This window comes from Penicillium taxi (assembly GCF_028828555.1).
Source record: "Penicillium taxi strain IBT 34144 chromosome Unknown utg000002l_segment0_segment0, whole genome shotgun sequence".
Classification (NCBI taxonomy): domain Eukaryota; kingdom Fungi; phylum Ascomycota; class Eurotiomycetes; order Eurotiales; family Aspergillaceae; genus Penicillium; species Penicillium taxi.
In genome coordinates this window covers 3,943,774-3,957,204 of record NW_026643204.1, presented here as the reverse complement: position 1 = coordinate 3,957,204, position 13,431 = coordinate 3,943,774, and the positions used below count along the sequence as shown (strand labels likewise).

The following is a 13,431-nucleotide window of genomic DNA, read 5'->3' as shown; positions in this document are numbered from 1 at the left end:
CGAAGTAAGAACACATCGCATCTTTGTTCCTTTTTTTCCCCCTCAATTAATCCTCTTCGAGGTGCAGTAGCTTCATGCTCCAAAGCTAGGCCAACTTTCCAGACCCTTGGCTGACTTCTCACTATATTTATCAATCTATCCTTTCGATCTGATACAATGGGCCGACAAAAGCAAACAACACCGCTCCAACGAGCTCCCTCCTCAGATTGGGTACATATACCGGCGAATGAGTCGGAGGTTTCTGAAAAGCTAGAAAATGGCAGTGCAACAACTGTTTCACAGAGTGCTTACAGAAAAGTCACGACGGAACCTATAGAGACTGCTGCCGACACCCCTGGTCTGACACAGCTTCTCATCTGCGTCCTCGGTATCTATGCAGCATTGTAGGTTATTGGTCCACCTGCGAAGGTCTAATTCAAAGCTCACATGTCAAAAGCCTTTCATGGGGTGTTCTACAGGAAGCTATCACCACAACTACCTACCCTATTCATCCTCCATCGGCCGTAGATCCAGAGCCAGCAACGGAGCGATTCACCTACTCTCTTGTACTAAACACGGTCCAGTCTTCGTTCGCTGCCATTACCGGCTTCACTTATCTCTTTTTCTCTACACCCAAGGGTCAGAATGTTCCATCAATCTTCCCTACTCGCGACATTATCTTTCCCTTGCTCCTTGTTAGCATCTCTTCATCTCTCGCATCACCCTTTGGATATGCCAGTCTTGCGCATATAGACTATCTCACCTTTATTCTCGCCAAGTCTTGTAAGCTTCTGCCGGTAATGATCCTCCACCTCACCATCTTCCGCAAAAAGTACCCGTTGTATAAGTATGGTGTCGTGTTGTTAGTCACTCTTGGCGTGGCCACATTCACTCTACACCACCCCGGCACGAGCAAAAAGGTTGCTGCGTCAGCAGCGAAACAGTCTGGCTCATCTGGATGGGGTATCTTTTTACTTTCTATCAATCTGCTTCTGGATGGGTTGACAAACACTACCCAAGACCATATTTTCACTTCTCCAAAGCGTTACACTCGCTTTACGGGACCTCAAATGATGGTCGCGCAGAATGTGCTATCCACTTTGCTTACTGCTGGCTATCTCCTCATTATGCCGCATCTGTCTCAAAGTGGTCTTTTGCATAATCTTCTTCCGTTCCCTATCCCTCCGTCTAATGAGACGGAACTATGGTCTGCGATTTCGTTCCTCTCGCGCCACCCTGAGGCATTGAAGAATGTGCTTGGCTTTGCGGCTTGTGGTGCCGTGGGCCAGCTGTTCATCTTCTACACTCTGTCTCGCTTCTCGTCCCTACTTTTGGTCACTGTCACGGTTACCCGTAAGATGCTCACCATGCTTCTCAGTGTGTTTTGGTTTGGCCATTCCTTGTCGGCTGGGCAGTGGCTTGGTATCGTATTAGTCTTTGGTGGCGTTGGCGCTGAAGGCATCGTGCAAAGACAGGAGAAGAAAGCGAAGGAACGGGCTAAAGCTGAAGCTTCAAAGAAGGAACAGTAGATTTGACTTGACCTTTCACTTTCACCTTTTGCCGTTTTCCTACATTTTCTTACATTTTGCTACATTCATACCACAAGACATATATTATATATACTGGACATCGAATGCTATTTTACGTTCATTAAGTATCATAGGGCACAAGGCACTACCCAAGTAGCCCCTCGTCACGGGAGTCAGAAAAAGAAATTCAAAAAAATCTATAGCGCAGGTTCCCAGGTTGTTACTCATCAAACTGGTCGGCCCAAGTGCCAGTCACAGGAGACATCGTGGCCTCCAAGGTTTCCATACTAGGAGGTGGTTTTGTAACAACAGGCACCACCTTTTCTTTCTCTGCAGCGGGTTTTTCTGCAACAGGTAGAGAGGGAAAGTCGGCATCGTCATTGATAGCAGGTGATTTTTTTTTGTTGGCATTGACTTTCTTTTCAGAAGGCTCTTTGGAAGATGAACGGTCTCCGCGCGATCCACGACCCCGACCACCTCTTCCTTTGCCACGCCCTCGACCAGGGTTGCTATGAACGACAGTCTCGTCAGAGCGGCCTTCATCAAAGTCGCGGCGGGTGTGTCCAGATACACCTCCATGCATGCCTCGTCGAAACTGACTACCGGTCCCACGTGGATTGTAATCCTCTTCCTGCTTTTGTGAATCCCATTCCCGTCCAGTTTGGGCCTTCAGTTTGCGCTGACGATTCTTTTCACGTTCGTTATCCATGATGCGACGGCTCGCCAGCTCCTCACGCCGTTTCTTGGCCGCGACCTGTTCGCGCTCCATGAATGATGCCTGGTCAGCCTCAGCACGGGCATGAGCTGCGGCTTTCTTCACAGCATTTTCTTTGGCATTCGCAATGCGCTTGGACAGCTCTTCCTCGGTAAGTTTTGGCTAAAAATAGCAGTCAGCAAACCTGTCGCAAAGCCAGATCAATTCTCTTCCCACCTTCCTTATTCCTCCTGTGGCACTTCGATCGCCACGAACAGCAGGCATACGTTGTGACTCAGGCGCTGCGGGTGCTGGTGCAGCTTCACCCTTGCTCTTATCTTTATCTGACTCCTTAGATGTATCATGCGTTTTATCGGAGGCCTCGCTCGCTCCATCCTCTTGTTCGCCTACAGGCTCCACGGAAGGAGCAGAGCTTTTTGTCTTTGGCTTTTGCTTATTTTCAGCTGGCTTGGGCGCCCATCTTGATTCTTGTAGACCGCGTCCTCCTCCCTGTCCTCCCTGTCCTCCTCCTTGTCCTCCTCCTTGTCCTCCTCCTTGTCCTCCCGTTTTCCCACGACCCCGGCCACGATCACGACCTCGCTCGCTGGTATGAGACCGTGAAGTTTCTGCGCGCGGAGAAGTCTGCTTCTCGACTATGGGTGGCTCCTCCACAGGTTCGGGGTCTTCCACCGGGACAATCACTTCAGGCTCAACCTGTTGCTCTGAAGATACAGGAACGATCTCATCGTCAAAAAGGTCATCAGCACCACGTGTTTGAGCAAATTCGTCCATTTTTGCTGTATAGGAACTGAATACTAAATGCGAAAAGATATTTGCGAAATTTGGAGCGGGTCGCTAGCTCCGTTCACTGAGTTGTCACGAATGCGCCTTCGAGGGGTAGCTTGGATTGGGGGCTGGAAGGGGTGTTTGTGGGGAGGCTGGGAGCACTAGTTAAAGGAGTATGTAAATTCAGTGAGCTTATTAGTTTGAAATAATGCAAATGAAAACCAGTATATTTCTATCAAACAGTTACACTTAAACAGCTGCTCTCTGATGCTATCCAGTTCAATAATCGATCTCATTCCCGCCAGGCGGTAAGAGGCTTGTTATTTCCTAATTTGGGTTAGCTCCTACATACCAATTTCAAGCTTCGAATAGTATACTCGATTCATGGTCTTGTCGGATATACTGCTTAAAGTTGTAGCAAGTTTGGGCTCCATATGCAGATGTATGATTCACAATCACTGCGGTGATATCTCAACAAAATTCAAGCTTGACGAGTACAGAGCCTCTATCAGGCTTCTCCAAGCTGTTTATGCTTCGCTTTGCCCAGGGAATTATGATTGAAACATGGATATTCTGGATCAAACATATTAAATGAAAACCTGAAAGGCAGTGGAATTTTGATCCCCCTAACTTCAACTGATTGAGAAAGCATCCTTAATCCGAGCTATAAGCTGGAGTTTGAGCTTCTAGCCCCGTCGAATGATTGAGCCAAGCATATAAAGACCTGGAAAAGGGTGCTTCCAAGCTAGCTCACTCTCCTGTTCCCACGTCTCAACACTCAATTTAAGACTTGTTTCCCTTTTAACACGCTCCCACAGCTTATCCCAGCTGGCCAGGTCGTGAAAGTAATAAGGAAGACGATCGGTGGTGGCGTTGACTGCATCTTGATCTCGACATGCAACGACTCGGCACACAAGTAAAGAGCCAGGTTTATCTTCAAGCAAGTCAAATACGCGCTTCAGCACAGTAACTTGGTGATCAAAATCAAAGACATGGAGAAGCTGCGAAATATAGACAATACCGAGTTGGTTCGCCAGGTTGTGAACAAGCTCTGAATCATCAGCTAGCACGTCAGCACTGATGAAGTTTATTTTGCTGATTTCGCGATCGCGAAATAGGTCGTAGCCGAGATCGAGGAATCTGGGTTGCAGGTCTAATCCATAGAGATTTTCAGATGGCGCGCCGTCGTAGATCTAGAATTATGAGTTCTCTACTCTATTTTTGTTCCTATAGGCTCCGGACTTATCACTTACCAGTTGTCGCAGCTCTTGTCCAAATGCACACCCAAGGTCAAGAAGCTTCTCTCCATTTTTCACTCGCCCAAGCATCTCCTGGTATACAGGCGACGAGGCGATTCTCAAATCAAGGAAAGCAGCCTGCCCAATGCAGGCATAGGGAAACTTTGTCGCCGGTTGTCATGTCAGTGATCCCCGAGTTGCTAGATATAAAAAAATCTACAATACTTTAACAGACTCACAACTTCGAATGCGCGATCTCTCTGCTAAAGTCAGCCATTCTATTGTCTTTCAACTTTGGGGGAATATACGCCACTACACACCAAATCGGTGACATGCTGCAGGATTTCAGCAGCCGGGATCTTGCTGTACTCCTCAAGGATTGTTCGAGCAGGCTCATTGACTTTGGTCAGCTCCAAAGCCAATAAGCTCTTTGGATTGAACCCATTTTCCAAGGCAGTTTCAAGTTGAGAATCTGGATGCATGCTGAGATGAAAATGTAGTTAAGGAGGGGAAAATAGCGTGTGTGGAGGGGCAATATAGATTAGGGGTGATGGCAGAACAGCGAATGGAATTGGTTCCTTTTGAGCCTGAGAATCAAAAGTCCAGCTGAACACTCGATTCATTTTATTTGTTGGTAAAATACGAATAAACCTTGAACTGTGATAAAAAATAATGGAACAAAGAACCCGGGATGTGATGTCCATAGTACATGAGAAATGCATCGTGCATGTCATCGATCTTCTCCCTGGCGAATCAGATAGCCGATGATCCAGCCACTGGGTCAGACTGTAGATTCTAGTAAAGGATCAGATGAGCGGGTTGAGGCAATGTATGGCATGTATAGTACTTTAAATGCAGGTTATTGAGAAAACAGGATCCATGAATATGGGCGGTCCTCGAATTGTACTCCTGACGTGCTCCTATTGGCATGATATGTGGTGGATAATGATTTATCGCCTAGCATTCTGCATACAGCATATATCTATGCACGGACGACCTCGGGAAATCCAGGGATTAGAAGAAAGGCAAGCGACCAACATTGGAACTTTCATATGTCAATGCTTGAATTGTGGTGGTAATAAGAGAGGATGCGATGTGAGTGGGAATTGGTGGCTGATGGATGGACATGGGTTCAGCAGTGAGACCTGATAGATACGCCTTGTAATAGATGTATGGAGCTGATAATACCAACCCGAAAATGTGCCAAGGTAATTAATCTGAAAACAGGGTATAAGGGCTGGATCGGATCGCTCCCGCAGACTCCACTCTTATGCAAGTCCCCTTTTACGCAGATAAGAAGAGTACGAACTTGCTCATTTTGTGGATTGTCTCTGATTCAGGCTTTTTCTACTGTAAAGAAAACTTTGGCGGGATAAGCGTTTCAATGAACCAAGTCAATAGATATAGGCTATTATATAGCCTACATAGACACGACTGTTGATGTAAAAGCTATTTCCTGAAGCATGCGGTTTTTCATTTCCAAAAGCTGTCACTAAATTCCACATTTTCTAGCATCCAACCCCGATTTTTGGAGCACTAAAGCTCTGAAGCCTTCAATCTTATTCTTGGATTAGAGCGCGTCTCCATTCACGTTCAAGATTATCTCCAATCGCACTGTTAGCCTCCTTCTCAAGGTCGCGCAGAGAAATATTACCCTCGCGCTTGGAGATCTTGGACTTGGACTCCTCACGAGACATTTCAACTATGAAAGATTTCTGTCAGCAATTTTGAACAACTTGCAGCTAAGCGAATACTAACCATGAATGTAAACAGCAGCACGCTTGCCACTGAACATAGCATGAGGAACGTTCGTGGAACCATCGGAGTTGGCGTCGCCAATAGCGAAAACCCCAGTTTCGTTAGTTCTCATCGAGCTAGCCACCTTGATTTTGCTATTATCAATCTCTAGTCCCATCTCGTATGGGAGAGTGGAGGTCTGGTTGGTGGGGAAGTCAACAAGGAAGGCGTTGCGCTCGACAGGATCACCCTCCGTGAAACGAATGAGAAACATATCGTACTGTTTTCCCTGTTCGTCACGGTTTACGCTACCATCCTGGGTACGCTCGAAAGAGGAGATAGTGCGGTCGTCGATGGTGACATTCCAGGCTTCCAGTTGCTTGTTCCAGTCTTGGGACTTGGCTTCGGCTTTAGCCTCATTTGCGGGGGTACGGGTACCGTTAGTGAATGCTATAATGTCATTATTCAGCGTGTGGACTTCGAGAACTGCCCCAAGAACATTCTCAACGCTAGCAACAATGCCAAAAGACTGGTCACGGTGCTCTAGTAAGCGTTAGAAAAATGTATATTAAACTTAATTCAGAAACTGTGATGTAGTACGTACCATGGCCATCACACCACGGGCACCAGAAGATTCCCTTGCCAAATGCATCTTGCAGGCCGGGCGTCGAAGGGAGCAAGTCCTTCAAGCCAGTACCAAGCACGATTTTCCGCGCCGTGAAATTCGAACCGGTATCATCGGTCACGATGAATGCTGAGAAATCTCCATCCAAGGGGATAATAGACTCCACTGTCTGGTTCTTGAAGTGAGCAGTATCGTACTTGGAAATCTGCTCTCTAGCCAAGCCTCGGAAAGTAGCAGGAGGAGTGCCTATCAATAGTGAGTATGAAGAATTGCAAACACCAAAAGGTAGGGCTCACCATCATTGCCAATCACATCGTGCATCTCTCGAGTTGGAGCATTTCGGTACTGTTGGTTGTCGAACAACAGAGCAGTGCGTTGGACACGGGAGACACCACTGAGAGCAGAAAGACCCGCGGGACCTCCACCAACGATAATAACATCATAGTCAGTCTGTGGAACTGACACAGCGGATGCTAATGTCAGTAGTGAGAGAAAGCCTGTCTTCATGAACATGGTGACAAGTGAATAACGCTGCAGGCTCTAGGGCACTAAGAACACACGAGAGGAGATTATTTATAGACCTCGTCGAACCCCAAGGTTGGAAGGTTTATGGTGATCAGTATTTGTACCACTTTGTTAAAACTATTCCGACCTCCGCTCATGATGTCATCAATAACATGTCTATGATCTTCACATTATCAAATGTTACACTGTGACACAAAAGCTCAGAGAAATGGAGCAAGACATTTAACCATGAATGGCTTAGTGCTGCTGATCTTATTTCGATTGGCATATTCTTTGGTCGATGGATAAAACGCTAAACTCTCTTTTGCACCACGCTATGACCACAGCTTGAACAACGAACGAGCTCCCCCAATACCACGATCCTGCAGCTTCTTGCTGAAGGCCCTGATCGTGAATCTTAGACAGCGCATCCCTGACAATCTATATTTTGGGAAGACACGGTGCACGGTGCACGTCATACATGAATCTCTCGTACTGCAGAGAGGAAGGAGAAGTTTTTTGACATCTAATGTCGTTCGTGAGTAATAACTGACCGTGTAAATTTGAAATAAATATATCAGTTAATATAGTCAAATGGATAATTTTGTTAGAAAACATGGATGATCAAATGACTTTGGTGAAATTTTGGTCTGTTTACATTAGTGCTACACTTCACGATTTATTCCTTCTACCACCGACTGGTCCTGCGGATATGGAGTCGGGCTCTTTCCTACATCTTGCATCAAGTTTTCCTCCAGATCGATTTGGAAAAGACTCACGTTTTACAATTCTGTTGGTGATCCAATCGCACTCTATACTGGGTGCAAAAAATCATTTTTCTTCAAAATCAACTTATTTCTTGTCGGGTATGGATTTTACTCCTGCATTCGCCTAGACATAGATTCAATGACTTTCTTCGAGGTTGTATCGGGATTGTTCGATAAACTCCTATACTTATATCAATTTAACCTTAGAAATGATCGACATTGACACAGTTCACGGGTAATGAAAAGTCCGAGAAAAATTGCAGAGCTGGAGTGTGGGACACCTTAATTTAGCCAGCTTCACATCGTTCACACGTCGAAGGAAAAGTTCTGACGGAATTTATGTTCAGTCAGACAGACGCAATGAACAATGGTAGGTTTCCACACTTTTGATTTCAAGACTGTCATCAAGGCGATCTGCGAACCACTAAAGAAAGTCCCGATGTTCCTGACGTTGACAATGAAAAATAATTCAACTACCCAAAGAAGGTGATTGGCGAAAAAAGAGAATCGATAGTCTTCAGGGTCTCTGAAAATACTGGCTCAATACAAGACATTGTTGCTTTGGATACATGTACTCCGTTTTGTTCGAAATAAGTTTGCTTTCCAGTCAATCTACCTGCTAGTTAATGTTCGCAGAAGCCACACATGAAACCATATTCAAAACGATTGAAGTTTGTCGGGCAAATAGGAGTCCATGTCCTAAAACAGGGGATGGGCGCAGCACGAGTGAGCTCCTACGATCGTCTCATTTGCTTTTTGGGCGTCCATCTCCAACCTTCGATAGTTACACCGATCAGCAGTCATCATGGCGGAGATGGACCGAGAAGCAGTAGATTTAAGATTTGCTGCAATTAATCCTTTACACTTCTTGGCAACTTTATATTTGGAACCTTCTTAAAACGAACAGGAGTTGTTGTAAATGTGAGGCATCAAGATCAAGCGTACAGTTTACCTGGTAATGTCAAAAGTACATCGTAAGATGAATTTTCGGTGTAGTTATCCTCTTTGGTATATCCGAATTTACGTAACAGAGATCATACTATGGACCTACGCATAGTTAGTTACCCAAGTCTCCGGGTTGGTAATTTTGTAGTGGGGTCCAGAAAGGGGGGTCCGGGTCTCAGGCCACACAGACCCGGACCTCGGAACACTTCCATTCTCCACTAGTCTGTAAGTAGTAGATACTGCAGACCCGAGGTCAAGGTCTGTATCAACTCTGAAGAATCGAGACCCAAAGTTGGGTATTAATATATGCATCAATTCAATGGACATGGTAAATATGTAGCATGATCTTATAAATATCAGAAGTATTAATGTTCAGTACTCAGGTCCTCTGAAAATTAGTATAAGACATAAATCCCATGCTTAACGCCTGATCAAGTGGTGGAAGAAATGCCTAGCTATATCTAGTATGTGCTCCGTATACCTCCCACCATTAGAATCAAAATGTTCTCATGCAAATATGACCCCCGAATCACACCTCCATTCCCCGATTCAATATATCCTGCTGGCTCTCGTTGCTCTCCTCATCGTGGCTCTTCAGTCGTGAGGTGTGGTGTGGAAAATCTGCTAAAGCACTAGGTGAAAGCTGCTCGGAAGAGGCATGTATAGGCCTCGTTGAAAGCTTGATGCCGAAATTTGACAATATTTGTGATTGTCCATCAGATGAACCTTTGGTACTTTTGAATGTCTTGCGGAAGAAAGGGCGAAGGGTCGGGATGCAGGCGGCAATAATTACGACGTTTTGTTCAATGCTAAGTAAAAGTTAGGAAACTGCGCATTGTGACAAAATCGAATGGAGACGTACAGGCCCCATAGAACTAACGGTACCACGTTCCATACTGTATCAGATGTTAGTCAATAGATCAATATAGGTTGTCAGTGGTGATATACTGACGAGGATCTTCTACATCCGAAAAGAGGTGTAAGTATGTTGCTTTGATGATAGTGACGACAGCGGACAGCATTGTCAAGCCCATCATAATGCAAATTCCGAATTTAGTCGACTTTCGTAGTTGCAATCTCCAAAATGCAGCAATAGGGACAATAGCCAAGACGATATCAGTAAATGTGGTGAATGCGCTGACCCAGTAGGAGTAGTTATCAAAGATATTGACACTCCAGCATGTGCCTTCGAGGGTATGCATCCACAGCTTCTGCGGCGGGCTGCATTGGAAAAAGACAATGAAGACGTTGACCACGGCAGACACAGCTTGTAAAATGACCATTCCATAGAGCAGTCCTGCGCGAATTGGATTTGGGTCCAGAAGCTGAACAATGAGAATGGCGATAGAGATGTTCGGCAAACTAAAGGCACCTATATCTAGTCAGCTTACAGCAAAAAGAAGCTTGAATATCTAGGTTCTTATAAGTTGAGTTAAACGTACCGATATTGAATGGGAACCCGATGATCTGCCACTTACCAGTCTCTACGACTCGTTCCTCGCCAAATTCTTTAGCGACCGCGGCTGTATGACGGCCTAAACCAAGGACCGTTGAGTATGAGACAAAAGATGTGGCGAGAATGCTAAGAGCCTGTCAGATTTTGAGATGTTGGTATCCAATATTCAAAGGAACAGATGAGATAGAGAGCTCTTACCAATGAGAAAAAAATGAAAAAGTCATCCCAACCAATTCTTTTAGACTCTACACGACTAAAAATCTTCAATGCAACTAATATGATGGCAATACCAGTAAATACCCACCCAATGGTATGTATTTCTACCGCGAGGCTCTCACTCAAATCAATATCTGTTTCGAGAGCCATGGTCAGAGCCAATTCAAGTCAAGAGCGTGCACGCCATGAGAAACCGCCCAGTTAGACTAGATGCGAGATACTCAGACTCAGACTCAGGAGTTGAAATGAGGCAAGCTTAGGTAAAGATCTCGTGACGTAATATATACTACCAATTTATCACTTCTAGTAATTGATTAAGTGAACCAAAGTTCAGTACTCGGTCCATTGTACTTGGCTCATCAAAACTCATACAAGCCTAAGATTCATCCCATTTATAACGGAGTTAAGTAGTGGAATTTTACAAGGAGCAATAGTACGTGGCGTTACACCAAACGTACTTAGTATAATTGTCCGAAACAAAGTACCAACTTGCACTAAGAACCTTGTTAAGATAGAACAACTTTTCCAATTCCAAAAAAAAGTAAAAAAGAAGCAATGTTTCGTCAAACTTGATATCAAAACTAACCCTAAATCAATCCTCGATCTTCCCCAGAGAGAAGGAATTTAGACATATGGTGGCTGAACGAATGGTGGGGACATAGCCCCACAACTAGTGTTGTAATCCGCACTTACTCCGTGTGGAGTAAAAGATATTAACGTAGTATTTCTGTTAACATCTTATTTCTTGGTCCGAATCATAAGATTTCTGTCGGCTTTTAAGCCCACCCACTATTGAACTCACTATTGAACCCAACTTCAATCGCTCAGCCTCAGTACCGATCTAGTTCAACACTATTAACTGGAAAGAAAATTTCGCTTTAGCACCGACCTAGGAAACAGATAAGCCACTCAAAGTGCTCTGGCATGAACGCTAACCAGCGGCTAAACCTCTAATAGTATGCCATACACGCGGGACCTATCTCAGTATGGAGAATGCTGATTAATGAGCGGTAGATGGAGGCTATGGAGGGGTATTAAACTGCTCCTCCCCCATCCATGATCATTTTTCTAGCATATCAATTGCAAATTAGATCTGGAGAGTCAATGCAAATATGGCCCCTACATCAGTTTCAGAGATTCTGAACGGAATTGCCTCTGCACGTGTTTCTTTTGACAAGAATGAAGCAGGATCAAGGGAGGCTTTGATCGACTATAGCCGTTCGCTGATTTCATCCCTTGAGATTCCAAGCGAGTTTCTCCAGCGCACATTCTGGGCAGAAGTAAGTAAAGGAAAATTATCATCTTCAGTCTTTTTGATAATAATGATATATCCGTTAGCCCGCTCAATCGGCCATTATCCGCCTCGCCGTCAATGTCAAGCTATTCCAGCACCTTCAAGCAGCCGGTGATGCTGGACTCATTCTATCGGCGTTATCAGAGAAGACCGGGATTGATGTCGTACTGCTACAACGTTTTACAAGACACCTTGTAGCCATGAACTTGCTCACCTTCTCTGATGGCGCTATCCACGCAACACCACTGAGCAATGGCCTCGCAGCAGAAAACTATCAACAGAGCATCTGTTTCTGCTATGACACATCTCGCCCATCATTCAACAATTTCCCTGACTTCTTCAAGAAGACTGAATACAAGCCCCCAGCTCCCGGCGGCACAGATGGCCCATTTCAGGATGCACACAGCACCCAGCTTCGTTTCTTCGATTGGCTGGTTGCGACTCCGCCAAACCTCCTTCATTTCGATTCTTTCATGAGTGCCTACCGTGCCGGAAAGCCCGACTGGTTTGACTATTATCCCGTGGCAGAGCGCCTGATAGAGGGGTTTGATTCCTCCAATAACGAAGCTCTTCTCGTTGACGTCGGTGGTGGCCGAGGTCATGATATGACTACTTTTGCAAAGAACTTCCCCACCAGACCTGGAAAGATCATCCTAGAGGATCGAGAGCCTGTTATTGCCGCTGTCACTGCGGCTAATACCGAGCTAGACTTCGATGTCCTCGCTCATAACTTCTTCACACCACAGCCCATTGTTGGTGCTCGTGCATACTCTCTTCACTCTATTCTTCACGATTGGGGTGATGAGGATAGCATTAAGATCATTGAAAATCTTGTACCTGCCCTGAAGAAGGGATATTCACGAGTTCTATTCAACGAAATTGTACTTAGTGAGGAGAAGCCTACGTTGGCAGCGACAAATATGGATATGATGATGCTTGCTCATTTCGCCGTTCGGGAACGATCTGAAGAGGATTGGAAGATTCTTTTGGCTAAGGGTGGATTGAAGGTTGTGAAGATTTACACAAGCCCCGGTGTTGCAGAGAGTTTGATTGAAGCGGAATTAGCTTGAATAACCCAAGTTTGCTGGATATATATGGAGTTCAAGTTATAGAACAGATTCAAAGGTTTCATTACCTACTGCCATTGAGTTCCGAAGTTGAGTTTCATCTACTCTTACAGCTATCTAGAATCAAAGTGAAAAATTTTAAGCTAAGAAATACATACCATGGAATTAAATACCTAGGTAATATTACTTCCTATCAATTGTCATCTACTTGGTTGATTTTCTGAAGTACAATTCAAATTCTTAGGAATCTGGTTAATTGGCAAATAAGCGATTAGCTTAAAAAAATACAAATTACAACACTCAATGGATTGATTCTTAGCTGACTGTTCATATTTAAATCATGGGTTAATCCATACTCAGGATGATATTAGTGTTTGAGCTTCTTGGCTATTTTTTGCCTCTAAATCCAAGTCTGTCAGGAACTAAAATATCTCGGTGATTGTAGTTGCGTCAGCTTTCCGAAGTTATTCCTGATTAAAGCTATAAAACTTGAAGAGGCTGAAGCTTAAGTAACTCCATACAGTATTGTGGGTCCAAATAACGCCCTTCTACCTACATCTGACAAGGATCTCCGGGTTATAAATCACCTTTATT

At 44.8% G+C, this 13,431-nt stretch overlaps 6 protein-coding genes across 6 annotated transcripts; 2 read left to right on the top strand and 4 right to left on the bottom strand.

Annotated features, from left to right (window-relative positions):
• Positions 1-156: 156 nt before the first annotated feature.
• N7495_003408 (UDP-galactose transporter HUT1) lies at positions 157-1,508 on the top strand (the record flags this gene model as incomplete). The annotated part of the gene is made up of 2 exons (XM_057206077.1): positions 157-383; positions 437-1,508. 2 exons carry the CDS (start codon positions 157-159, stop codon positions 1,506-1,508), a joined length of 1,299 nt encoding a protein of 432 aa, XP_057066684.1.
• Positions 1,509-1,728: 220 nt separating this feature from the next.
• On the bottom strand, positions 1,729-2,994 carry N7495_003407 (uncharacterized protein; the record flags this gene model as incomplete). Its single annotated transcript, XM_057206076.1, has 2 exons — positions 1,729-2,385; positions 2,440-2,994. 2 exons carry the CDS (start codon positions 2,992-2,994, stop codon positions 1,729-1,731), a joined length of 1,212 nt encoding a protein of 403 aa, XP_057066683.1.
• Positions 2,995-3,674: 680 nt separating this feature from the next.
• Positions 3,675-4,708, bottom strand: N7495_003406 (class I SAM-dependent methyltransferase; the record flags this gene model as incomplete). The annotated part of the gene is made up of 4 exons (XM_057206075.1): positions 3,675-4,181; positions 4,242-4,388; positions 4,466-4,486; positions 4,547-4,708. 4 exons carry the CDS (start codon positions 4,706-4,708, stop codon positions 3,675-3,677), a joined length of 837 nt encoding a protein of 278 aa, XP_057066682.1.
• Positions 4,709-5,785: 1,077 nt separating this feature from the next.
• N7495_003405 (NAD(P)/FAD-dependent oxidoreductase) lies at positions 5,786-7,128 on the bottom strand (the record flags this gene model as incomplete). The annotated part of the gene is made up of 4 exons (XM_057206074.1): positions 5,786-5,928; positions 5,985-6,506; positions 6,568-6,834; positions 6,885-7,128. Coding segments are annotated over 4 exons (1,176 nt in total), but the record flags the coding sequence as incomplete, so codon positions are not given.
• A 2,205-nt stretch (positions 7,129-9,333) lies between these two features.
• On the bottom strand, positions 9,334-10,626 carry N7495_003404 (uncharacterized protein; the record flags this gene model as incomplete). Its single annotated transcript, XM_057206073.1, has 5 exons — positions 9,334-9,613; positions 9,667-9,700; positions 9,757-10,176; positions 10,247-10,386; positions 10,565-10,626. The coding sequence occupies 5 exons, from the start codon at positions 10,624-10,626 to the stop codon at positions 9,334-9,336; spliced, it is 936 nt and encodes a 311-aa protein (XP_057066680.1).
• Positions 10,627-11,588: 962 nt separating this feature from the next.
• Positions 11,589-12,840, top strand: N7495_003403 (O-methyltransferase; the record flags this gene model as incomplete). Its single annotated transcript, XM_057206072.1, has 2 exons — positions 11,589-11,756; positions 11,815-12,840. 2 exons carry the CDS (start codon positions 11,589-11,591, stop codon positions 12,838-12,840), a joined length of 1,194 nt encoding a protein of 397 aa, XP_057066679.1.
• Between the last annotated feature and the right edge of the window lie 591 nt (positions 12,841-13,431).